The sequence below is a fragment of the Emys orbicularis genome, chromosome 4, assembly GCF_028017835.1.
Source record: "Emys orbicularis isolate rEmyOrb1 chromosome 4, rEmyOrb1.hap1, whole genome shotgun sequence".
In the NCBI taxonomy this organism is placed as follows: domain Eukaryota; kingdom Metazoa; phylum Chordata; order Testudines; family Emydidae; genus Emys; species Emys orbicularis.
This window is the reverse complement of record NC_088686.1, coordinates 145,191,369-145,218,889: the sequence shown is the minus strand read 5'-3', so window position 1 is coordinate 145,218,889 and position 27,521 is coordinate 145,191,369. Positions and strand designations below refer to the sequence as shown.

The 27,521-nt window shown below is 47.2% G+C and overlaps 1 protein-coding gene and 1 long non-coding RNA gene across 2 annotated transcripts in view; one reads left to right on the top strand and one right to left on the bottom strand.

The window, feature by feature from the left end:
* LOC135877901 (complement receptor type 2-like) overlaps window positions 1-13,087 on the bottom strand; it is a 31,595-nt gene extending 18,508 nt beyond the window's left edge. Inside the window, exons 1-6 of the mRNA XM_065403424.1 lie at window positions 12,939-13,087; window positions 12,662-12,852; window positions 7,129-7,222; window positions 5,443-5,528; window positions 3,603-3,797; window positions 2,362-2,541 (exon numbers count right to left, since the gene is read on the bottom strand). Of these exons, the coding sequence (XP_065259496.1) occupies window positions 2,362-2,541; window positions 3,603-3,797; window positions 5,443-5,528; window positions 7,129-7,222; window positions 12,662-12,852; window positions 12,939-13,087 (895 nt within the window). The remainder of the gene's footprint in view (window positions 1-2,361; window positions 2,542-3,602; window positions 3,798-5,442; window positions 5,529-7,128; window positions 7,223-12,661; window positions 12,853-12,938) is intronic.
* Window positions 13,088-22,056: 8,969 nt separating this feature from the next.
* On the top strand, window positions 22,057-23,921 carry LOC135877076 (uncharacterized). Its single transcript, XR_010561354.1, has 2 exons — window positions 22,057-22,380; window positions 23,314-23,921. It is a non-coding gene; the product is annotated as an uncharacterized LOC135877076 (long non-coding RNA).
* The last annotated feature ends 3,600 nt before the right edge of the window (window positions 23,922-27,521 follow it).

Here is a 27,521-nt window from a genome sequence, read left to right as displayed (position 1 = left end):
GTACATGGTCTCCCCCATTCTCAAAAGCCATCCTCTCATCCCACCTATCCCTCTAAACTGTTCCCCTACTTCCCTTTGTTTGTAAGTTCTCCCAACACACCCCTGCCTTGTGTTTCTTCACTCCAACACCATCCTTCACCCCCTCCAACCTGGTTTGTCCCCTTCATTCCATCCCAACTTCTCCAACCAAGCTTTTTAACTGCTCCTTCCCAGACCAGTCTCAGGCCTGTACTTCGCTCCATCCTCCTCTTCCTGTTGGACCCAGTTGATCCTCTCAAGACTGTTTAACCTGAGCATCTACAAGACTGTCACCCCTGGCTCTTTTCCCCACTGGCTGCCTCGGCAGAGTCTCTTGCAGGTTCCACCTCTTCCTCTTGACTTTGGCTTCGCTCTGGACTCATGCCTGCAATGCTATGCAATGACTGGAGAAGCATATCAGCTGCCACTGGACATGGTGTGAGGAATGCCAGGAGTTGGGAGTCCTGGTGCCACAGGTGATGAATACAGATCACACTATCATCACTCCGAGAACTAGAACCATACTGGAGAGGACCCTAAAGGATGCCATCCGCTGCCAATACATGGAAAACCTGAAACAGAAGCCAGACCAGGGCAAGACATTTGAGATGACGTGCAAGTGGGACCCCAGCAACCACTTCCTCCTTAGGGGCAGCTCCACCCGATTTGCCGACTGGAGGTTCATCCACAGGGCCCAGCTCAACTGCGTCCCACTGAATGGGGCTGTCCAGGACAAGTGATGAAGGAAGCATGGCTACGCCAACGAGACGCTACCCCACGTCCTGTGTAGCTGCAAGACCCATTCAAGAGTTTGGCAGCTGTGACAACGCCATCCAAGATTGCCTGGCCAGGGCCATCCCAACCACCCCTGGGGAAGGTTGCCTTGAACTCGGCTGTCAGTTCCGGGGATGGCAAACTGCGACCAGACAGTCATCACCAACGAGGACCGGAAGAAGATCAGCATGGTGGACATCACAGTGCCCTTCAAGAACAGGACCCCGGCCTTCCACAATGCTCGAGTCCGAAAGGTAGAGAAATACGGCCCTCTGGCTGAAACCTTGAGCGCTAAGGGTTACCAGGTCCTGACACATGCACTGATAGTCGGAGCCACAGGCACATGGGACCCCAGTAATGAGCGAGTGCTAAGAGAATGCAGAATCGGTCAACGCACTCGGCTGATGTGGCAACTCATGGTGTTGGATGCCATCAGGTGGTCGAGGGACATCTATGTAGAACACATCACCGGACATCGGCAATACCAGGAGAGATGAGCTGAAGTGCTCATGAGAAGCGCAGTCGGGAAAGTAACAAATCCTTTCCTCATGGATTGTATTTTCTAAATGGACAACCAACTTAATTCTCAATTACTGAGGGACAATGGCCACTCATTGATATATTTTGCTTTTCACAACCAAATCTCTGTACAACTTTTCATGAGTGATGTACCCGAGTATACGGATTCTAATATCTAAACTGTATTGTTAAATCTATTCACCTAAATTTGGGTTATTGCTGATTATGTGCTCGATGTATCATATGACTTTTAAAAACGAACTTTATATTTGTGGATAATCTAAGCACTATACCCAGATGATGTATTAGCAGGAGTATTGTAAGCAAGACAAGAAGTAATTCTTCTGCTCTACTCTGTGCTGATTAGGCCGCAACTGGAGTATTGTGTCCAGTTCTGGGCACCACATTTCAGGAAATATGTGGACAAACTGGAGAAAGTCCGGAGAAGAGTGACAAAAATTATTAAAGGTCTAGAAAACATGACCTATGAGGGAAGATTGATAAAATGGGGGGTGTTTAGTCTGGAGAAGAGAAGACAGAGGGGACATAACAGTTTAAGTACATAAAAGATTGTTACAAGGTAGAGGGAGAAAAATGGTTATTCTTAACCTCTGAGGATAGGACAAGAAGCAATGGGCTTAAATTGCAGCAAGGGCGGTTTAGGTTGGACATTAGGACAAACTTCCTATCAGAGTGGTTAAGCACTGGAATAAATTGCCTAGGGAGGTTGTGAAATCTCCATCATGGGGGATTTTTAAGAGCAGGTTGGACAAACACCTGTCAGGGATGGTCGAGATAATACTTAATCCTGCCGTGAGTGCAGGGGACTAGACTAGATGACCTCTCGAGGTCCCTTCCAGTTCTGTGATTCTATATGTATTATATAATTTTTTTTAACATTAGTGTTAATAAAATTTGTGTGTGTTATGCTTATGACAAAAAGGGGACACAGACACTCAAACTTTACATCATTGTAACATGGCTACTCAAAAGCAATAAGCTTCCTAAACATTAGCATATAAAACGTTCAACACAACTGCTTATACTTACGTAGACAAGTTGGCAAAGATGGAAACCATGAATTGTTAGCTTCACATTTAACTGAACTGCTACCAGTCAGAGTGTAGCCAGAATCACATTCAAATATTACGGTGTTTCCATATGAATAATGGGGTCCAAACCCAGATTGCTTTTTTCCATTTTTGACTTCTGGCTCTGGACACTTGACCACTGAAAATTAGAAGTACCAGCATAAGAACGTTTTGCATAGGAAGCATTTTTTGGAGGGCGGGGGGAAGAAAAGAGGAGGAGAAGGGGGTAGAGGAAAGAAGAAAAAGCCCTGATACTTGACTACAGCAGGTAAAATATATTTTAAAATGCAGTTATACAACTTTAACATCTTTTTAAACGGAAATATCCAGTCTACATACAGCACAGCACCCAACTGTATGGTTATCAGCCCTCCCCAGTAAACTGCACGAGTTAATCATCATCATTTTATGAAGCCATCAGGAATTTGGGTCAAGCTACAAGAGATCTACATACAATGACATTCTGGAACTGAACTTCCCTGCTTTTGGGGGAGTTAATATTAAGTAGCCAGGTGACCAACCTGCCTAATGCCTCTGAAAAAGCCTCCATCCCAGCTGTTAGGCTGGGTAACTCAGCAAGAATAAAACCAAGTTGTTGCAGCTGCTTGAATACCAAGTACATCATTGCATTTAGCTAACAATGCATTTGTGTGCGTGAGCACTGCCGTCGCCCAAATGAGGATTGTACAATGACCTTTATTTCCCCCTCTTAAGAACTTTATGGCTGTGATATGAACTCGCAGAAGCCTGAGCCTTCACTGCCAAGGAGCCCTCCCAGAGAGTTCTGAAAAATATGGTTTCCAAACAATCCCACTTCTAAGGCTCTCTCTCTTCCCGCCCCCCCGGTTTAGCACTTGAATAGGAGGGTACTGGCATACAAGGACAACCTTAGTTTAAGAGTTTCTCTCTACCTAAAATCAACTGTTTGTAACATGAGAATTAACTGCAGTCTTGGAACACTGAAGGGAGACAAAAAAAATACAGGATGTATTAGAGGCAAAATGGTTTCCAGGAGTGATTTATGAAGTTTCCGTCATTCTTTAGTTTCCCAACAGTAACTAGTTTTCATTATAAGTATTTAGGGGGACTAAGCACTAACTGAATTTCCTAAGTTTTATGGGTTTACTTAGCAATCAAAATATAGTTTTTCCTGGAAGAAGATGGTAGAATAAGAAGAGGAAAAAAACAGATGCTACTAACCTTTGCATTCAGGGGCAGGCCCACTCCACTCTCCATCGACATTATCTTTCGTTGTACAATGAATGGAGGCCTCTCCAATAAGAGAGAAGCCCTGGTCACATTTGTAAGTTACTGCTGAGCCATAGAGAAACTGTTGTTCACTCTGACCAGTATGGGATCCATTGGTGATATCAGGAGGTGGACGACAAGGTATTGCTGAAGCAAAGAATGTCAACATGAAAATTAAAGTTTACACTGAAGGTGAACTGAAGGGAGTTTTACTAAGAATGTTATCTCAGCTCCCCCCAGAAAGCTATTTAGCCATTTGGACGTGTACTTAACATTGCACTAACATTTGAAGCAAGACCCCTTTCAGATTCTGAAGGTTTTTCTGCTTTTAGGCTTGACCCAACCCAGTATGTCCATTGCTCAAGGAGGATGCTCCATAAAACACCAGCTCTGGAAGATGACCTTAACAGTGCGTGCCCCTTCCCAACATTAGAGATGACAGAGAAGAGGTTCTGGCTCCCTGAAGCTAGAGGTAGTGTTATTCCACCAGCAGAAAACTAAGCTAGGACATTTCTTGTAGCAGCTGATTCTAGACTGGACATCAGCAGCATGATTGACAGACCAAGCCCCGAAAGCATCCAAGAGACCGAAGTAAGTTAGAGGCAAATTAATTATGATTCACTCCAAAAGAGCCTCAGATTTAAGTGGCTAGTCAGATTTGGGAAGGGTCAAAACTTCTTGAAGTCATCATCATGCTTTTTACTTAGGGCTTGGCTACACTTGCAGATGTAGAGCGCCAGGAGTTAAACCGGCCCTCAGAGACAGCAGCAGGGAAAGCACTGCCGTGTGTTCACACTGTCAGCTGCAAGCGCAGTGGCATGGCCAGGCCAGGCCACATTAGCAGCTCTTGCAACGCCACAGAAAGCAGTGCATTGTGGTAGCTATCCCAGTGTGCAAGTGGCTGCATCGTGCTTTTCAAATGTGGGGGAGGGGGGAGTGTGACAGGGAATGTGTATGTGGAGGGAGAGACTGTGTTTTGGGGGACAGAGAGTGTGTCAGCATGCTGTCTTATAAGTTCAGACGACAGCAGCAGGGGGAAAGGGGAAACCCCGACATCAGCCCCCGCCCCCACCCCCTGCCTCTCTCTCACATGCACACGCCTGCCTCTGCAGCAGGAGCATTCCACAGTAATGTTTTGCTGTGTGTCCCAGAGCAGATAAGCATGCCGGCTGTCAGAAATGGAGCTTTGAAAGGGGATATGCGCATGCCTGCAGCTGAATTCAAAACGATGACGAGAGTGGCCACTTGACTTCAAGGGATTATGGGATGTTTCCGGAGGCCAATCACAGCACAGTAATGCAACACGTTCTCCACACTGACACCCTGGCATTTCAGCCAGGTCGCATCAAGCTCTATGCTTCTGATGGAGGTGGATTACCACGGGTGCTCCAGCTGCGGAGTCCAGGCGCTCTAAATGCCTTGCCAGTGTGAATACCTCAGGAGTTAGGGCGCCCAGGACTGATTGAATGCGCTCTAACTTGCAAGTGTAGACACGGCCTTAGTGAACAGCAGGATTACACAGATACAACAGCGAAGAGAAGCCATGAGGCCTGTTGGATTATGCATATGAAACAATGCCAGGTGAACAATCTAAAAGGGACTTTAAAAAAAAATTAATTCTGTAGGAGTCATCCAAACACCATGGAGAACCACAGTATGATTTCATTCCTCCCCCCAGTCAACTGTCATTTGGGTTAAATGGCAAAGAAAGAACAGAGACTCCTCTGAAGCACCAACTATGCTGCACCATCTCCAGACATGAACTGTGCTTAAAACCATTAGATTAGTTTACCTTGACAAAGTGGAACCTCCTTATCCCAATCAACTCCATTTTCTGAAACCACACATTTGACAGAAGTCGGTCCAATTAATCTGTACCTAAAGAAAGAAAAAAAGGTTCAAGTTTGTTACTCATGGAAGCAAAGAAGCAGGTTACAGTCCAGAAAGATAGAACAAGATTTCTTTCTGCCAGTAGGTGGAGACAAACATTTGAAAAAGGGACACATCTAACACCATAGGACCAAGGAACACTAAGGCCAAGTCTACACTACACATGTATATCGGTATATATACACACACATGGTTTCTGCCTGCCATCTTTCTGTGAGGAACAGTCACCCAATAGTAGTTGTGGGGGCAACTAACCTAGTTTGAGAGAGAGCCAGGCAAGTTTATGGGTGCAATTATATGATGGGGTTGCTTGTGATGGCAGGGCTCAGAAACCCTAGGGTGTGTTTCCAGTGTGTGTTATGTTCCTAACAGCTCATGCTTCAGGATTTTAGCCAGTCCCCTGCAGCAGTCAGGCAGGGATTCCCCACCCAAGGTATTCTGAGTTGGTTTCTTTTATCTCCTTCCTTTGAACCATCAGGGATGGCCATGGCTGACGATGGGACACTGGATAGGGAAGGCCAGGACTCGGAGGTGGCATCAAGGACTCTCACCTCAGTGCTTGGCTTGCTGGTTCTTGCTCACATGCTCAGGCTCTAGTATGTGGGTTCGTTAAGTGATTTCCCCCAGGTCAGATTGGCAGTGACATTGGGGGTTTTCTTGCCTTCCTCTGTAGCATGTGAGTACAGGCCACTTGCCAGGATTATCTCATATCTCACTTCAAAATCTCCCTGCCACGACAGGGGCCCAAGGAATTTGTACATTTAAGGCCTCCTAGTCTCTGCCCATAGCACATAATGGTCTAAGCTCCTGTGGGCTGTAGCATGTTAGACTAATTTTGGTTGAGTTTCGTATGTGGGTCCCTGGGAAGCGTTGGTGGCCTGTGATATACAAGAGGTCAGACTGGAGGATCTGGTGGTCCCTTCTGGCCTTAAACTTTGAGACCTCAAAAATCCAAAACACACCTGCTCAATGCAATGAAGTCACAAGCTATTTTTGATTCCCCAAGGCTTGGCACATTAACCCATAGGGTCAAAAGCAACAAATGCACCCAAGGCTATCCTGGGTAATACTGACATCTACAAGGGAGGGACAGACAAATATTTGCTATTGTGGAGCAGGAAGAGGTCTGCTCCTACCTGGTGTGGCATTTTATGGGCAATATTCTGCCAGTAGCTCCCAGCACTCAGACAGAAACCCCTGTAACAAGGGAGATTTGGCAAGGGTCAGTAAGTGCCACATGACCCCTGAGGTGGGACTCTCAATCTCATGACCTGTGATCCAACCCCTGCTGGATAAGCTCCTGAGGGCTCTAGGCTGGGATCTTCAAAAGCACCTGAGCGAGTTTGGTGCCCATCTCCCACTGCAGGACAACCTCAGCTGGGTGGCTCTCTTCCTTCAACTCCTTTGAAAAAAATAACAGGTGTAATTCTTAACAAGGGCCCAGCCCATGGCTAGAAATTTATAGCACACCACTCACTTATGTTCTTGAAGTTAAGCAGGCTTTCTACTCTCATTTTGCCAGACTTCAGCAGTTTTACACCAGTCTCAAGTTCTGTTAATTAGTCAAAAGAAACAACTTGCCACTCACCCTTCATTACAGAAGAAGTTTCCTGTTGCACCAACCTGGAGAACCGTGAAATGAAACCTGCCATTTTCTAGTTCTAGTGGTTTACATTGCCTTCCTAGAAGAGAAAAAGCCTAATATTAGTGTTACCTCATATTACTTTAATGGGAAAAAAGGGATTCGCTATCTTGCACCCCCTAACATAGCAAATACCATGGGAGATGAAAGCCAATGGTCTTGGGAGTCCAGAATCTATCCCGTACAATGGCAGTCAGCACCAAAGGCTACAGACGAAAGCTTAAAACCCACATTATGGATAATTTTGTAACATGTCCATGGGAAGCGAGGAGAAGTGGAAGCGGGATGATGCTTCCTAATCCCACACAGACAGTGGTTGCCTTATATCGTGAATCAAGAGAGTTAAGATCCCCTTGCAGATTTAGTATAAATGCAAATATTCATATTGTACATGTTAAGGCCCAGATCCTGAAAACTCATATGCATAACCCTATTCATGTGGGTAGATCCATTGACCTCAACTGGCAGTAATTACAAATAAAAAGCAACATAATACATGGGGGAAAGGATAGATGGCGTAAATTATAAAAGGTAAAAACTGATATGGGGAGCTAAAGACATCAGTGAAAGAGTCACAACTGGCATGGTTACAGACAATAAGGAGAAGGTTTTGAAGTTCCTTAGGAACAAAAGAAATCCTACTGGAAGAGAATGTACCCCTGTCCACACCCTAGAGACTGCTGTAATAATCTTTGTACAAAGTATGCCTTGTAAGGTGTCTGAAAATTTATAATTTATAATTTACTGGTCAATATTGTCCTGATAAAATGTATGACAACACCAGAACATACGGCCTTTCTTATGTTCATATGTGAAGTTATAAGATTTCCCTGTATAATGTGAACTCATGTTGCAAACCACAGCACAAGTTGGCAAACAGGTCTGTCTCAAAGGAATGTGTGCTCTGCTTAATTTGTATTTAAGCAGTCATCAAGCAGGAAGAAAAAAAAACTCCAAAAAGTGAGGAAAAGCAGCAGGGAAGATCTTTCCCTATAGACTTTTTGTCAGCTAGGAATGTTTTCCAGGGGGCAGGCCTGAAAAAGGAGGGACAAACACTCCCACGCACCCCTCCTCCCTCTCACTCTGTCCATCAAATCACTGCACTAGAAGAGACAAAGGAAGCAGCCACTAAGCTGAAGAAGGGGTCCTCAACTAAGAAGTTTGGTCAGTAAGGCTGCTGAGAGCACGTGGTAAGAAAATCTTTGAGTTTAACATAGTTCGTTAACTTGGGCACCAGTTCTGTTTTATTTTGACTTCTCTTGTAACCATTTTGGACTTTTGCCTCATTACTTGCATTCACTTACAATGTCTTTGTAGTTAATAAACGTGTTTGATCTAATCCAGTGTGTTTAAAATGTCTGTGAAACTCTATTTGGGTAACAAGATGTGAGCATATTATTTCTATTGTAGAAATACAAACTTTATATGAATTGTATTGCCCAGCCCTCTCCTGGACCATACAAGACATACTCTTCTGGAGGGGAAAAAAATGCAATGAATACTAGGAGTTTGCTGGGGTCACCCTGCAGTAATAACCAAGGCTGGTGAGAGCCAAGGTATGACTGGCTGAGACATAGCTGGGAGTGACTTGCACACTGGAGGCTGTTTGTGAGCAGTCCAGACTGGAGGCTACAGCAGCAAACCATTGTAAAGGGCACCCCAGGTTAGAGGGCAGGGGTGACATTCTCATTCGTCTGGATGATACATTGAGTCTACCACGCCTAGTAATGGTACAAACCTGTTACTAAATGGAAATGCTAAAACACTTATAATGCAGGAAAGGCAGCAGTGTTCAATAAATTTTTCCCTTTTGTATTTGGAAAGAAGAATGACAACGTAGTCTCATCACTAGAGTATGATGAAGTACTTTCATGTCTATTAGTAATTAAGGAGGAAGTTAAACTACATCTACTAGGGATAAACAGTGTTAAATCAAAATCTTGGGATAACTTGCACCCGAGCATCCTAAAAAGTTGGCCAAGGAGATCTCTAGCCCACTGATTAAGATTTATTAGAAGTTAGAGTACCAGGAAATTCAAGAAGAATGGAAGAGCACTGATCTTGAGCCAGTATTCAAAAAGGGCAAGCAAAATGACCTAGGTAAACTATACACTAGTTATCATGATCTCACTCACAGGCATAATAATGTAAAGGTATTGTGGGATTCATCAATTCCAAGGGCAAATCTATTCTGACCTCTTGTGCAGTGTAGCCCAAAATTTTCCCAATTCATAAGGAATTCAGAACAGAAATACAATACCTGACCTTGTTCTTTGAAGTTACAAATTTATTTGATAAATTTAACTGATGTAATATACCTAGACTTTTGTAAGCTGTTTGACTTAGTACCACACAACATTGTAATTAAAAAATTAACACTTCAGTATCAATAGCACACAAATTAAATGGACTAAAAATTGGCTAACAGGGTGAGGTATATCTTTTATTGAACCAACTTCTGTTGGTGAGAAACTTTCAACCTTACATAGAGCTCGTCTTCAGGTTTGGAAGACATTTCCCAGACCAAGAAGAGTGGCGCGTAAGCTCGAAAGCTCGTCTCTCTCACCAACAGAAGTTGGTCCAATAAATGATATTATCTCACCCACTTTGCCTCTCTAATATCCTGGGACTGACATGGCTACACCACCACTGCATAAAACAACTGGCTAACTGACATCTCAAAGAGCAGTCATCAATGGGAATCATTATCAAACAAGCATGTTTCTAGTAGGATTCTGCAGGGATTGGTACTAGAGCTGATGCTATTCAATATTTTAATCAGTTGTCTGGAAGTATACAAAATCACTTGTGATAAAATTTGCAGATGACACAAAGATTGGGGGAGTGATAAATGAGGACAGGGTAGTCCTACAAAGCAATCTGGATCCCCTGGGTCCGTTCAAACAAAATGCATTCCAGTACCGTATAATGCAAAATAATACATCTAGGCACAAGAAATGCAGGCCCTGCCGAGAGAACGGGGAAACTATATCCTGGGAAGCAGAAAGTCTGAAAAGGACTGAGGTAACAGCAGACAATCAACTGAACATGAGCTCCCAGGGCGATCCTATGGCAAAGGGCTAATGAGATCCTTGATGTATTAACAGGGGAGCAGGAGTAGGGTGGTGATAGCAATGCTGTATACAGCACTGCTGAGATCCATACTGGAATACTATACCCAGTTGTGGTGTCCACATTTTCAAAATAGTGTTGAAAAATTGGAGATGGTGCAGAAAAGAGCCACAAAAAAGTATTCATGGGCCTGAGAAAATGCCGTACAGTGAGAGACTTAAAGAGCTCAGTCTGTTTAGCTTGTCAAGAGAGACTGTGAGGCGACATGATTGCAGCATCTAAGGACCTTGTTGAGGAGAAGACACCAGGTATTAATGGGCTCTTTAATCTAGCAGAGGAAAGCACATCAAGAACCAAGAGCTGGAAAGTCAAGCCAGACAAATTCAAAATGGAAATAAGGCAAAGGTGTTTAATAGTGAGGGTGACTAACCATTGGAACAAATTACCAGAGGAGGAAATGGCAGATTCTCAGTCTCTTAGAGTCTACAAATCAAGACTGGCTGTCCTAGAAGATATGCTTTAGTCAAATACAAGTTTTTGGGCTCAGTAAAGGGTTAACTTGGTGAAATGTAAAGAACCTGTGATGTAACAATCCCTTCTAACATTAAACTCTATGAAGTAACAAACTATTCACATGGGCAACATTAAGCACATTTGTGTTTGCTGGACCAGGTTCTAAGTGTCTCATCCTTTTTTGAATCCTACCATGTTCTTGGCCTCCATTTTGTGGCAGAATGTTCCACAGGCTTGTTATGCATTTTGTAAATATTTGTTATTAGTTTTTTTGATACGTGAATCCTCATTTTAGACAGCTAAAAACTGCATGTTCCTCAATCAAGTTCAGTGGAAGAGCTTTTCTTTGCTCCTACAAGAGTTATTTGTGATGCTTTCTCCCGCAGGAGACTTATTTCCACGAAGAATGAACTGTATCAAAAATTCACCATATCTATATGGAGTTCAATATAGACAGACAGTATCCATGCAAAGATAAAGTTAGTACAGTCATAAAAAGTGCTGGGAAAAATCTCTCAATGCAGACAAGGCATGTAAAAATTGTGACCTATTTACTAAGGCCTGATCGATTCAGCAAAACAAGTCCCGCTGAAGTCACTGGGACTTAAGAACACACTACGTGCTTTGCTGAATCAGGGCCTATGTATAAAGTATTTTCTCAAGAGGGCAGGTCAGAGTAAGTGAGTCTAAGGCTATTCAAGAAAGTCCCATCAGTATTCAATACAACAATCATAATTTAAAACATATGCACAAGGCAGAGTTAAGGTTCATCAGCATCCAACTGTATATATCCTTACTAGTTACTGTAGTACTGCATTTACTAGTGACTTCTGCATGGAATATAGCATATATAGCCTTGAGATGAGGAAACTTGCAAAAATCTTATTGTACTCTTAGCAATGAAGCCAAGAGAAGTATTCTCTGAGTTTTGTTATGAATTAGTATTTTGACCAAGTTTGTAACACAAATTCAGTACTGGGTTTACTTTTAGTGAATTCAGTATATTTCATTATCAAGGATAGAGCAACTACAATTTTTCAAAGACAGACAGACACTTGCCACACCAAAGTTTTCTACTTTATTGTAACAGGTTTCAGAGTGGTAGCCGTGTTAGTCTGTATCAGCAAAAACAACTAGGACTACTTGTGGCACCTTAGAGACTAACAAATTTATTTAGGCATAAGCTTTCGTGGGCTAAAACCAACTTCATCAGATGCATGGAGTGGAAGATACAGTAGAGAGGTATAAATACACAGCATATGAAAAGATGGGAATTGCCAATTCCTAACTGTGTCAAGATGGCTTGCACATCAATTGAAGTGGAAAAGCAACGAGACACTCACCTACACAAAACTCAGGGTCTACTGACCATGTTGAATTTGCAAGACATGTAACAAAAGGAGACTTTCCAGAGCCCAAAATGTATCCTGGACGACAGGAGTATTTCAGTTGGGTCCCAGCAAGATAGGAATCGTTCACTACCCCAGGCAGCTCAGCAAAACTCAGCCGAGGAGAAGAATCACAAATGACCAGCACAAGGCTAGGAGAGGTGCAGGGGGCCTACCCCAGGTGCCGGGGGTACTTCTCGCTGCCGCCCTGCTCGCCCCCTCCTGCCCCCCGCGGGCCGAGTCCGGCGCAGCCCGGCCTGGAGGGGGAGGCGCTTGGGTCGGGCGGGGCCAGGCCCCGTGTGGGCAGAGCCCAGCCCCAAGGATGCTGAAGTGGCGGCCCCGCTTGAGCAATAGGACGGGGAGGGCCCAGGGGAGCCGCTGCGGCTCCGCTCCCCGCCCGGCTCCGATGGGGGGGGGGGAGGAGAAGGGGGACTGAGAGGATTCTGTGCCCGGGCGCCCCGCCTCCCGTGGACCTCCCTCTACCCGCTGCCGCGCCCCCCACTCACCGCGAGCCCCGGGCAGGGGCAGCAGGGGCAGCAGCGCCAGGAGCCCCCAGACGCCCGGCGGGCAGCGCGGAGCCGAGATCATGACGGGGCCGGCGGGAGGAGTCGCGCAGGGAAGACGGCGGAGCGGACCCAGGACGACGCTGCCTCGACGACGAACCCGCGAGGACTGACTCAAGAAGCGGCCCCGGCGCCTGCCGCCAGGTGAGCCAGCGGGGGCGGGGCCAGCAGCGGGGGCGGGGTCTGCAGGCTGCGGGGCGGGGCCTGTGTCGCTGCTTACACCGGGCGCTCGCTGCCTGTGCAGGGGGGCGGGGCTGCGGGTTCAGCCCAGCGATCGGCGCCCGCCACGTGCTCCAGCCGGTGCACCCACCGCCCCCGCTCGGCCGCCGCCAGCAGCCCTCGCCGCTCCCCCGGGCTGCTCCGCCCCATCGCCTCTCACGGGCACACACGGCCCGGCTGTGTCACTTGGCGGGCCGGCGCCACTTCCCCCTGTCCCGGCGCTAGCGCCAAGGAGCCCCGGGGCAAGCGCTAGACAGCAACAAACCCACCTCAGCGCGCTTTGTTTTCATAGAGGAGAAATCGGGCAGCCCGGCCGAAATACTGTTTGTTTAAATAAATATTGGCTTTGGCAGACTGGGCACACGCTACTTAATCCCGTACAAGCATTGATGCCACATCTCGAGACTGCGGCTGGCCAATACAAGGAAGCGGGTAGCTGATAAGATTTTGTATATATAAACAAGCTACTTCCCCCCTTTGCTTCTAGCGAATGTAACGCCCAGATTACACCACCAAGGAGCTAGTGGGAGAAAGGGACCGCCCTGGGGGGTGGTGATTGAATCAGCACTGACGCATTTTCCCCAATATCTCAGTGTCTGTCATGGAGGAATCAGGCTCTGATCTCAGCGCTGTGACGCATTCCAAAGTGCTGGGGTTTGCTGCTGATCCGACACAAGGGGCTAAATCAGTAGTTCTCTTTTGTACCGGTGACCCCCTTTCCCGCAGCAAGCCTCTGAGTGCAACTCCCCTTATACATTAAAAACTTTTTTTTAACATTTAACACTATTATAAATGCTGCAGGCAAAGCGGGGGGTGACAGCTCATAACCCCCATGTATGAGAACCCCTGGGCTAAATCCAGAAATAATTTCTCAGTCTTTAATAGGGCAAGAATCATTGACTGCAATGGGCGTTTAAAGAAGGATTGAGTAAAAGACAAATGTAACCTACACACCTCCTGGGTGTGGTGTTCTCCCCCATCTAGTGGTGCTGAGACCACTTAGAGAGAGATTACTGAGTCTGTTCTACAGATTTAGCTAAGAGCCATCAGGCTTTTAGCTCATGCACTAGAGGCTTATGCACTAGTAAGCTCCAGAGGTCCCAGGTTCAAGCCCACCCACCAACAATCGGGGTCTGTTGGTGTTACACAAAGACAGGAAGATTTGCCCCCAAATTTTTTATTTTTACTGTGTCTCTGCAAATGGAAAACACTTTGTCACTGAGAACATGATATTTATGTCATCCACATGTGGGTTAGGTGCTTGTCTAAAATGCATCAGCCCTCTGCTGCCAGAGGCTTGACCCTTTGCAGCACTGCGGTTGGTTTCAGTGGGGCTCCATGCAACTACAGGGTCTGCTCACACAGTACAGTTTGCAGGAATTGTGCTCACATTTGTTTTATGTTTTAAATTAAAAAAAATACCATATTTTATACGTCTCCTTTCCACGAAACTCAGAGTGGGGTCATTACTGTGATCTGGCCACAAAGGCTAGCCACATTTAGTCAGGCAAAGCGTACAGGGCCGGCTCTAGGCTTTTTGCTGACCCAAGCTAAAAAATGTTTGGCTCTCCCCCCCCAACTGCACCCTCCTGCCACCACAGTCCTGGGTCACTGGTAACTTGCTCCCAGAGAGGGTTATTCAGCAGGAATTTTGGATGTGCACAGAACACAGACAGGATTGGTTCCCATATGATTACAGAACTGCAGTAAAGTGGAACAATTTTCAGCTTGTGTGATTGAAGGATATCTGGATGCATATTATAAGACTGTCCGACATAAATGAGGAAAAGTTGAGGTGCCTTTATTATTCTTTTGTTCCATTCTTTGTTTCTATGGGGAATTTGCCAATGCAATATTACTGTCTTCTTTTTAAACAAATAAAACTAAAACTAAAAGCAATGGCTGTTGAAAATAGCAATTCCAATCCTAATAACCACTGGGAAGCATTTCTTGCTCAATTTATTCTACTTTTTCTAGATTTGGGAGAAATGAAGTAACAGCTGCTCAAATTGAGCGTGAGCACTCCTGAATTTTGAGAGTGTTCAAATCTGGAAGGCAGGTGCTGGATTCCCTTTCTGAATATTAGCTAAATCTGGAAAAGAAAAGTCAGTTTCTGCTTCCATGGCTCAGAAGTGTAAATCCTCCTACATGCCTGGTACTGTATCTAAAGCTGCCCAGGTCCTAGTAGAGCCTCCCCTCCCTTACTTTTTATTTTAAATTCTAGTGGGATCTCCCTTGCTAGGCTTCAGATAGAGAGGTGCACTGTCCATTTAGTCCACCCAATTCTTTCTTTGGGGGAGAGCCCAGGGCTGGGGCGGCAGGAGATGTGGGTGCGGGTGCAGGTGGGAGGAGAGCCCAGGGCTGGGGCAGCAGGGGAGTGCAGGTGGGGGCCAGAGCTGGGGCAGCAGAGAGTGCGGGCGCGGGAGAGTCCAGGGCTGGAGCAACATGGGGGGTGTGGGGGGAGCCCAGGGCTGGGGTGGGGGGGAGCGGCAAAAAACCTAGAGCTGGCTCTGTCCCTACCATTCACAGCAAGCTGCAGCATGAGGTTTCAGTTCCACACTCCTTCCCCCTCCTTTTCCTGTTAATTGCGGCCAAGGGAATGCTGGGAAATGTAGTTCTTTCCCTGCTCCAGGGCTAGCTCTATAGGCAGGGAGCTAACCAACGAACTACAGCTCCCAGGGCCCCCTGTTGGTTCTCAACTCCGATGCCGGATTCTTGCGCCCCTGCAAATTTGCCGCCCCAAGCAACTGCTTGCTTTGCTGGTGCCTAGAGCCGGCCCTGAAAGCGTAATCTGGTAATTGTGAAATAAGGAGAAATGGAGTCTGTTCACAGTTAGGGCACCTGTTCCCTTTATTTCTAACACACAGAGGGAGCTGCTGGTGACCCCTGTATGAGGGTGGCGATGTCTTTCTATTACAAAAGAGTCTTGTGAAGTTAGATTTTCTCAAACATCGCCATTGTTTGCAGCAGCCCGTTGAAATTCAGCAGGCAGAAAGCGCTCAGGGTAGAGACGTGTCTTTTTTTGTGTCCCTGCCCAGGCAATTCCATTCATGGTTGGCTGAGATATCAACTTAAAAAAAAAAATCATCAGTTCCCTTCGCTCACTTGCATTTCAAGAAAAATGTTGGCAGCCTGCCAAAAAAACCCACAAATCTTAAGTCCTACACTATGCCACTATAGCAGCAAGACGCTTCACTAGGAGTGCCTGGGAGCTGCAATGGGGTTGTGGCAAACACTGGGTCTGGGGCCCCAACCAGCCCCCATAGATAGCACATGGGTCGTGGTAGAGCATCTCCCACTCTGGGGGGCACCACACTAGGCAGGAGTAGACATAGGTGAGGAAGCCAGGCCTGGGCTCTTCCCTATTTCAGCTGTAAGGCCTCGCCAGTTCTGGAGGGAGAAAATACTGGCTACAAATTTATGTAATTAGCTACCACTAGAACTACAGAGCTATCTGTGCTCAAGTGTCAGAAATTGCTAGTTCATATCCTGCTGATGAGCTAAATAAGGGGTTGTTATAGTTGCATGCAATAAAATTTTCAAAAATACTAGGAAATTGTATACAGTAAGAACTCCTGCAGCATATAGGGACTGCAAAGGGAATGGTGTAGTCCGCACAGGAATTCCCCCAGTGCAGGGAAAGCATATGCTGGCATATGCAGCCCGAAAGCTGCCTCTCACACGGCCCCTGGTGTAGGGTACTGCCAAAGGCATGAAGAGAAGTGGCCAGAGCACTTCATGCTTTGGAATTCTTGGCTGCAGGGAAACCCATTGGCAGCGGCAGTGGGAAAGCTGCTGAGGGTTACGTGGGGGTTGTGACTATTCCAGAAACAGGTGGGACCTGTGTGGGCGCATAGTCCTCTAACATACACAGGAGGCTGCACATGCCCTCAGAGCCTGAGAAGCCCAAAATCGGAGAGGTATGAAGGGGGCTTAAAGCCCCGACGTCCTGATCAACGCCTTGTGTGCCACGCCTCTTGTGAGCAGCAGCACAGAGTCTTGCTCATATCTTTCAGTTGCAGCACTTCCTGTCAGTGAAGGTTTGAACTGTTAGTGGTCATGACAAGGCATTTCTGTTCTGGCTCTGAACACTCACCTTCTACATTAGTGACTCTCAATCTTACCAGACTACTGTACCCCTTTTCAGGAGTCTGATTTTGTCTTACATACCCCCAAGTTTCACCTCACTCACTACTTGCCTACAAAATCAGACAAAAATATAAGGGTGTCACAACACACTATTACTGAAAAATTGCTGACTTTCTCATTTTTACCATATAATTGTAAAATAAATCAATTAGAATATAAATATTTTATTTACATATCCGTGTATAGTATACAGAGAAATAGAAACAAGTTATTGTCTGTATGAAATTTTAGTTTGTACCGACTTCGCTAGTGCTTTTTATGTAGCCTGTTGTAAAATTAGGCAACTATCTAGATGAGTTCATGTACGCCCTGGAAGACCTCTGTGTACCCCCAGGGGTATGCATACCCCTGGTTGAGAACCACTGTTCTACATCATCTAGGAGAAAACGTACATTGAGGTGCCAAAGTAGCTTTTAGCTTTCCACAAAGGTACGTACACAGTCTGCTCCCCAGGGCTGCCCAGAGGATTCAGAGGGCCTGGGGCAAAGTGGGGAAGCTGCGGTGCTTGTACTTACCCGGCGGTGGTCCAGATCTTCGGCGGCATTTCGGCAGCGGGGGGGAGGGGGTGGGCCTTCAGTCGCCCGGCGTCTTCGGCAGCACTGAAGGACCCGCCGCCGAAATGCCGCTGAAGACCTGGAGCGACTAAAGGGCCCCCCGCCGCCGAAATGCTGCCGAAGACCTGGACCGCTGCCGGGCCAGGGCTCGCGGGGCCCTTGCGGGGCCCGGGGCAAATTGCCCCACTTGCCCCCCCTCTGGGCGCCCCTGCTGCTCCCTCCCCTCTCACACATTCCTAACACAGCCAAGTTCCTGAAAGAGAATTCCATGCGTAAAATATTCACCAATCAGTCATTTTGAGCACCAGGAAGTTGATACTTTATCTTTATATTTCTAGTTAGTTTTAATAAGGAACTTGGAATTCCATCGGCATTGAGGGCGTTCGGGGTCAGACTCTCAAGGATTGTCTACATTAGAAAGTTGTGTCAATTTAACTATATCAGCACAGATAGAGTCCCATAGTGCAGACTCAGTTATATCAGTACAAAGGTGTTTATAGCAGTATAGCAAATCTCGTATGGGCAAGAGAATAAGTTATGCCACTATAATGGCATCCATATTAGAGCTTTTACCAGTGTAACTATTCTGCTAACACATCACACATCTAATGGAAATAGCTAGACCAGTCAAACTTTGGACCAAACTGTAGTGCAATGTACACCTAGGGATTGGTGATGAGGCCAGTTGCCCTGAGTGCCAATTTCCAGGCAATTTCCTGCCTCTCTCTCTCCTTAAATTTGTATCTATGGCCTTTCACATAAAAATACATATTCCCAAAGCCACCATACAAGACGGAGATACTTGGACCATAATGGCCTTAGTTTATTGACCATTGGGGCAGACTGCAAGGCTCTTTTTCCCTAGCTAGAAGTAGTTTTGGGACTGTTTTCAGAGTTCCAACCTTCTTAACATTTGTTTTTGCCACTGCATAGCAAAGAAACACCTGGAAGCAGGAGAGAAATTCATCTTAGTTCACTGAACTCCTCCTAGCTGCAGTCTAGTGCACAGGACCAAAATTTAGTTGTTTAAAACAAATACATGGATGGGCCCCTGGTCTGCCCCATTATGTGGGGAGCCCCGTCGGGAGCAGGGATGTTGTGTGAGGGCTAGGGGAATAGGTGGGGATGCGGATGGAACCAGGGTGGGGAGCATGTATATTCCTTCTTTGATGTTTCCCCTGCTCTACGGGGAGAGCTGCCTCTGTCTGACAAAGCCTGTGTTATGAATTCCAGGATCTTCTGCAGAAGTAGCTCTGTGGCATCTCGCCTTGTCAGTTCACACCCTAACGGGAAGTGAGAGTGGGGGAAGGACTGCAGCTGTAGTTAACGCCATAGCATTGATCTCAGCTCTGAGCAGTGGGGATCTCCTTCCTCTGACAGCGATCCAGCGGGAGTCTGGCTAAACAGAACTGAGTCAACTTCTAATAATAATAATTAATGGAGATATCCCATCTCCTAGAACTGGAAGGGACCTTGAAAGGTCATCGAGTCCAGCCCCCTGCCTTCACCAGCAGGACCAAGTACTGATTTTGCCCCAGGTCCCCAAGTGACCCCCTCAAGGATTGAACTCACAACCCTGGGTTTAGCAGGCCAATGCTCAAACCACTGAGCTATCCCTCCACTCCCCTTCTGACACATGTTACGAAAATCCTTCCACACTAGTAAAGATACTTATCTGCAAGAGGAAAGGAGAGAACTTCTTTCTGTTCTGTAACCAGCTAGCGATTAGATGAGAGCACAGGGCTAGATCTCAATATAACTTTTAAATAGTTAATGAGACAGTTTCTATTAACAGGTATGGAAATAATATCAGGATGCTGGAGTCTTTATTCAGTATCCCTTTTATTTAGGAAAAAGGCCTATTCCAAATAAGACATGGTAAATAACACAGATATCTTCAATTATAGTATTTTCAATAGTTGTAAATATTTCTTATTGCTAAATAAAACTCAATGCAGCTTGCAGTCACAAAAAAGGGTGTAAATAACATTGTCATCTGTTTTATAAGATTTAAAGATTTAAAAAGTGTTTGATTATAAATACCCTCTCTCAGCAGCAGTGGGAGACATTTCCTGAATACAAAAAAGCTTATATTAAGATCTACAAAGACAGCTTTTGACAACTAACATATAAAAATAATGTAGGCACTAAACCACTGGAGAACGTCTCAGGAGGACACTTTTGATCTTACTTCTTATAAGAAAGTGCTAGAGGATTGCAAGGAAACAAACATGATTTCTTATTCTCACATTGAGAGAATTTTTAGCAAATCAGTAGTGAGTATACTGAGCATCTTTGGAACCACACGTAAATTCACATTACTTTTAATTTTCTCTTGGGGGGAGACACACTAGATATCAAGCTTGTGGTAAGAATACACATTGTGGAGCTGGTAACAAAAGTTAAAAAATCTGTAGATGGAGAGTAAATTTGAAGAAAGGTCACATGAAAGCCAAAACTATAACTGGGTTAAAAAAAGAATGAGATAAGTACATGGAAGATGGCCAGGGATCAGGGCCGGCTCTAGGCACCAGCGCTCCAAGCATGTACTTGGTGTGGCTCTTTCCAAGGGGCGGCACTTCGGCTCCTTTTTTTTTTTTAATTGCTTGGGGTGCAAAAAGCCAGGAGCGGCCCTGAGCAGAGGTGAGCTGCGGCGGTGGGGGGCGCAAAAAAAGCCGCAGGAAGTAGCCCTGGGGGGGGGGGCAGAGGAACTGCCCCCCACCGCCGCAGCTCACCTCCGCTCCACCTGCTCCCCTGAGCGTGCCGCCGCCGCTCCGCTTCTCCCCCCTCCCTCCCAGGCTTGCCGCGCGAATCAGCTGTTTTGCGGCAAGCTTGGGAGGGAGAGGGGAGAAGCGGAGCGGCGGCGGCGCGCTCAGGGGAGCAGGCGGAGCGGAGGTGAGCTGCGGCGGTGGGGGGCGCAGGAAGGGCTGCAGGAAGTAACCATGGGGGGGGGCAGAGGAACCGCTTCCCCCAGCTCACCTCCACCTCCTCCCCCGAGGGTGCCGCCACTCCGCTTCCCTCCCAGGCAAGCCTGGGAGGGAGGGGTAGGAGGGGAAATGCGACACGCCCGGGGGAGGAGGCGGGGCCAGGGATTTGGGGAAGGGGTTGGAATGGGGCGGAGTTAGGGTAGGGCCAGGGGGGCACGGGAAAATTTTTTTGCTTGGGGCAGCAAAAAACTTGGAGCCGGCCCTGCCAGGGATACAACCCCATGCTCTGAGTGTCCCTACTCTCTGATTGCCAGAAGCTGGGACTGGCTGACAGGGGATGATGGATCACTCGATAACTGCCCTGTTCTGTTAATTCCCGTTGAAGCACCTGGCTAGATGGACCATTGGTCTGACCCAGGATGGATGTTTTTATGAAGAATCTACAACATTCCACCTAGCGTCTGGCATCTTTAAATTTGTGTTTAAAGAGTAATATGCACTCCATGAAGGAAACTTGTAAGTAGGGATCTGAAGAGGCTCTCTTGCAGTCTGCAGTTAAAGCCACAACTCACAATCCAAACCATGCCACGCTCTGATGGTGACTATGTTCTTTAAGGGGAAACATTTAGCACTATGGAGAGGCTGAATAAGGAACCAGCTGCATGTTCAGAAGAGCAAGTAATTTTGATGCTGCCAACTGCCTTGCTTGCTTCAGAAGCCATTTTCAAGGGCAAGAGCAATGATCCACCTCCGGTCTTTCTGCTTTACTCAAATGCAGTGGATTCCTACTACAAGTCCAGCTCAACAGAGGAAAGAAGTTGTAGCGAAAGTAACACCAGTTACCTGAGGCCTGGTCTACACTACTAGTTTAGGTCGACTTTAGCAGCGTTAAATCGAATTAAGCCTGGACACGTTCACACGACGAAGCCCTTTCTTTCGACTTAAGGGGCCCTTTAAACCGGTTTCTTTACTCCACCTCCGATGAGGGGATTAGCGATAAAATCGGCCTTAGCGGGTCGGAATTGGGGTAGTGTGGACGGAATTCGATGTTATTGGCCTCCGGGAGCTATCCCACAGTGCTTCATTGTGACCGCTCTGGACAGCACTCTCAACTCAGATGCACTGACCAGGTAGACAGGAAAAGCCCCGCGAACGTTTGAATTTCATTTCCTGTTTGCCCAGCGTGGAGAGCACAGGTGACCACCCAGAGCTCATCAGCACAGGTAACCACCCAGAGCTCATCAGCACAGGTAATCGTGATGGAGTCCCAGGATCGCAAAAGAGCTCCAGCATGGACTGAACAGGAGGTACGGGATCTGCTCGCCATATGGGGAGATGAATCAGTGCTAGCTGAACTCCGTAGCAGTAAAAGAAATGGCAAAATATTAGAAAAGGTCTCCAAGGCCATGAAGGACAGAGGCCATGAAGGACAGGGACGCACAGCAGTGCCGCGTGAAAATTAAGGAGCTAAGGCAAGCCTACCACAAAGCCAGAGAGGCAAACGGAAGGTCCAGGGCACAGCCGCAAACATGCCGCTTCTACGCGGAGCTGCATGCCATGCTAGGGGGTGCAGCCACCACTACCCCAACCGTGTGCTATGACTCCTTCACTGGAGAAACACACAGGGAAGAGGGTTCGAGGTACGAGGAAGAGGAGGATGAAGATAATGTGGATAGCTCACAGCAGCAAGGAAGCGGAGAAACCGGTTTCCCCAACAGCCAGGATATGTTTATCACCCTGGACCTGGAGCCAGTAACCCCCGAACTCACCCAAGGCGTGCTCCCAGACCCTGAGGGCACACCGGGGACCTCTGGTGAGTGTACCTTTGTAAATATCACACATGGTTTAAAAGCAAGCGTGTTTAATGATTAATTTGCTCTGGCAATCGCGACCAGTACAGCTACTGGAAAAGTCTGTTAACATGTACGGGGATGGAGCGGAAATCCTCCAGGGACATCTCCAGAAAGCTCTCCTTCATGTACTCCCAAAGCCTTTGCAAAAGGTTTCTGGGGAGGGCTGCCTTATCCCGTCCGCCATGGTAGGACACTTTACCACGCCAGGCCAGTAGCACATAGTCTGGAATCATTGCATAACAAAGCATGGCAGCGTATGGTCCCGGTGTTTGCTGGCATGCAGACAACATCCATTCCTTATCGCTCTTTGTTATCCTCAGGAGAGTGATATCATTCACGGTCACCTGGTTGAAATGGGGTGATTTTATTAAGGGGACATTCAGAGGTGCCCGTTCCTGCTCTGCTGAACAGAAATGTTCCCCGTTGTTAGCCACGCGGTGGGGGGGAGGGGTGAAGTGATCATCCCAGAAAATTGGGTGTGTGTGTGTGTGTGGGGGGGGGGGTTAGTTGGGTTTGTGCTGCATGTTAACCCGGGAACCGCAGCCCCTCCTTTTACATTGCAAACCCATTTTAAATGGCCAACCCAACGGGTGCTTGGTATGGGAAATGAGGGCGCTACAGTTTGAAACCATTCCCACATGTTAAGAAGGTGAAAAAAGCCAAAAGACTGTGGCTTACCATGGCTGCCTGCAAGCCGAAATCTGTTGCCTGGCACTGCGTGAGTGATCTCTCACACCAAACCGGCAGGCCCTCAATATAAGAGGAAAAATGCGACCTTGTAACGAAAGCACATGTGCTGTGTAATGTGAACAGCAAAATTTAACGTGAAAGAGTGTACCCATTGTTCTCTAAAATGTGTCTTTTTTAACCACCTCTCCCTTCTCCTCCACCAGCTGCAAATGTTTCTCCTTCACAGAGGCTAGTGAAAATTAGAAGGAGAAAACGGCGGACTCGGGATGACATGTTCACGGAGCTCCAGATGTCCTCCCACGCTGAAAGAGCACAGCAGAATGCGTGGAGGCAGTCAGTGTCAGACTACAGAAAAGCACAGTATGAACGAGAGGAGAGGTGGCGGGCTGAATCGCGGGATGAACAGAGCAAGTGGCGGGCTGAAGATGATAGGTGGCGTCAGCTTGCAGACAGAAGGCAAGAGTCGATGCTCCGGCTGCTGGAGCATCAAACTGATATGCTCCAGCGTATGGTTGAACTGCAGGAAAGGCAGCAGGAGCAGAGACCGCCGCTACAGCCCCTGTGTAACCAACAGCCCTCCTCCCCAAGTTCCATAGCCTCCTCACCCAGACGCCCAAGAACACGGTGGGGGGGCCTCCGGCCACACAGTCACTCCACCCTAGATGATTTCCCGAGCAATAAGTGTTAAAGTTTTAAAGTTTTAAACTACAGTGTGTCCTTTTCCTTCCCTCCTCCCCCACTCATCCCGGGCTACCTTGGCAATTATCCCCCTAGTTGTGTGCTGAATTAATAAAGAATGCATGAATGTGAAGTAACAATGACTTTATTGCCTCTGCAAGCGGTGCTCGAAGGGGGGAGGGTAGGGGAGGGTGGGGTTTTTGGTTTACAGGGAAGTAGAGTGAACCGGGTGGGTGGGGGGGGCGGAGATTTCATCAAGGAGAAACAAACAGAAGTCTCACACCGTAGCCTGGCCAGTCACAAAACTCGTTTTCAAAGCTTCTCTGATGCGCACCGCGCCCTGCTGTGCTCTTCTAACCGCCCTGGTGTCTGGCTGCGTGTAATCAGCGGCCAGGCGATGTGCCTCAACCTCCCACCCCGCCATAAATGTCTCCCCCTTACTCTCACAGATATTGTGGAGCACACAGCAAGCAGCAGTAACAATGGGGATATTCTTTTCGCTGAGGTCTGAGCGAGTCAGTAAGCTGCGCCAGCGCGCTTTTAAACGTCCAAATGCACATTCCACCACCATTCGGCACTTGCTCAGCCTGTAGTTGAACAGGTCCTGACTACTGTCCAGGCTGCCTGTGTACGGCTTCATGAGCCATGGCATTAAGGGGTAGGCTGGGTCCCCAAGGATCACGACAGGCATTTCAACATCCCCAACGGTTACTTTCTGGTCCGGGAAGAAAGTCCCTTCCTCCAGCTTTCGAAACAGACCAGAGTTCCTGAAGACGCGAGCATCATGAACCCTTCCTGGCCATTCCACGTTGATGTTGGTGAAACGTCCCTTGTGATCCACCAGGGCTTGCAGCAGCACTGAAAAGTACCCCTTGCGGTTTATGTAGTCGGTGGCTTGGTGCTCCGGTGCCAAGATAGGGATATGGGTTCCGTCTATCGCCCCACCACAGTTTGGGAATCCCATTTCAGCAAAACCATCCACTATGGCCTGCACGTTTCCCAGAGTCACTACCCTTGATATCACCAGGTCTTTCATTGCCCTGGCAACTTAGATCACAGCAGCCCCCACAGTAGATTTGCCCACTCCAAATTGATTCCCGACTGACCGGTAGCTGTCTGGCGTTGGAAGCTTCCACAGGGCTATCGCCATTCGCTTCTCAACTGTGAGGGCTGCTCTCATCCTGGTATTCTGGCGCTTCAGGGCAGGGGAACGCAAGTCACAAAGTTCCATGAAACTGCCCTTACGCATGCGAAAGTTTCGCAGCCACTGGGAATCGTCCCACACCTGAAGCACGATGCGGTCCCACCAGTCTGTGCTTGTTTCCCGGGCCCAGAATCGGCATTCCATGGCACGAACCTGCCCCAGTAACACCATGATTTGTACACTGCTGGGGCCTGTACTTTGTGAGAGGTCTATGTCAATTTCGTCATCACTCTCGTCGCCGCGCTGCAATCGCCTCCTCGGCTGGTCCTGGTTTTGCTTTGGCATGTCCTGGCTCTGCATACACTCCAGGACAATACGTGTGGTGTTCATAGCGCTCATAATTGCCGCGGTGATCTGAGCGGGCTCCATGATCCCAGTGCTATGGCGTCTGGTCTGAAAAAAGGCGCGAAACTAGTATCTGACGGACGGAGGGAGGGAGGGAGGGGCGAGTGACGACATGGCGTACAGGTACAGGGAATTAAAATCAACAAAGGTGGCTGTGCATCAGGGAGAAACACAAACAACTGTCACACAGAAAGGCCCCCCCCCAAAGATTAAACTCAAAACCCTGGGTTTAGCAGGCCGTTGATTTCACGGAGGGAGGGGGAACCAAATGAATACAGAACAAATCTATTTTTTACATCTTAAGCTGGCAGACGACGGTGCAGCATGACTGATAGCCCTCGGCATCTTCTGGGTGCTTGGCAGAAAATACTGGGCGCTTGGCAGAAAATAGCATACTACGACCGATAGCCATCATCTTCGAGACTGCCCAGGTGCCCATGATTGACAGCCACTGCAGTACGATGACGACGGATACCAGTCGTAATATACCATCTTCTACCAAAAGGCAAGGGGCTGCTGTTGTGTGCAATGCAGCCCCATGTCTGCCAGCACCCAGATCGCCAATGAAGGCTACCAGTCATACTGCACCATCTACTGCCAAAAGGCAATTAGCTGCTGCTGTGTAGCAATGCAGTACCACGTCTGCCGGCACCCAGAGGACATATGGTGACGCTGAGCTGAGCTGAGCTGAGCGGGCTCCATGCTTGGCGTGGTATGTTGTCTGCACAGGTAACCCAGGTAAAAAGGCGCGAATCGATTGTCTGTCGTTGCTCTGATGGAGGGGGAGGTGCCTGACGACACGTACCCAGAACCCCCCGTGACACTGTTTTGCATCATTCAGGCATTGGGATCTCAACCCAGAATTCCAATGGGCGGCGGAGACTGCGGGAACTGTGGGATAGCTACCCATACTGCAACGCTCCGGAAGTCGATGATAGCCTCGGTACTGTGGACGCGGTCCGCCGACTTCATGCACTTAGAGCATTTTATGTGGGGACACACACAATCGGCTGTATACAACCGATTTCTATAAAACCGGCTTCTATAAATTCGACCTAATTTCGTAGTGTAGACATACCCTGAGAGGGGTCTATTTTCACTACAGAAATTTCAGTTGAAATGTATGACATTTATCTACTAACTTTTCCATGATTTTCTTCCAATGTCTGTTAATTTGTAAACCAGAGCCATCAGCCAGCATCAGTCATTTATACTGCAAAAGGAAGATAAACCATTAAAATCAAAATAGTTATATAATTCAGGCTTACACACATCTTTCTTTAGACTTCAAAGTATTAATTTAGACTAAACTTTTCATTGGTTGTACTTTTTTGTATTGTCAGGAACAAATACTAGTTCTTGTATTATGTGTAACTGCATAGAACAGAAACATTTTAAACTCATTTCAGGTTAAAGGGGAGGTTATGGCATATTTTTCTTAGTAGCAAAATCTTAGAAAAAGCAGAAGAAAACATGCATTGTGGATGTCACAGGACTAGGGTTAATTTGTCAGCAGAGATAGTAACTGCAAGGGACAAACTACAAAAAAGTGACTGATGACAAGTGTTGATAATTACACAAGCTAACTAGCGGAGAGCTAGGCTATCCATGAATCTGCTCTAACCCTAACCCTAACTACAATACCCACCTGGGGAAGTGAAGAAACAGATTGACAGAGCCAGAAGGCTACCTAGAAGTCACCTACTACAGGACAGGCCCAACAAAGACGGTAACAAAACGCCACTAGCCATCACCTACAGCCCCCAACTAAAACCTCTCCAGCGCATCATCACCCCCCACTTGGTAAGGCAACTCCCATCTTTTCATTGCTGTATATTTATACCTGCTTACTGTATTTTCCACTCCATGCGTCTGATGAAGTGCATTTTAGCCCACTAAAGCTTATGCCCAAATAAATTTGTGAGTCTCTAAGGTGCCACAAGGACTCCCCGTTGTTTTTACTGATACAGACTAACATGGCTACTCCTCTGAAACCTATCAATGTCAAACACATTCAGTATATTCCTTTGATATCACAGATGGCAGTGAATGATCAGTCAGGAAAGGTAACAGTGACAAACCATTTTTAACAGGAACAGCAAAGTGAAATGGACTAGAGATTGTATCCCTCTATTTAACCACATTTACTTCTTACACTTCAAAGGCTTAGAAAAATTAGCACAT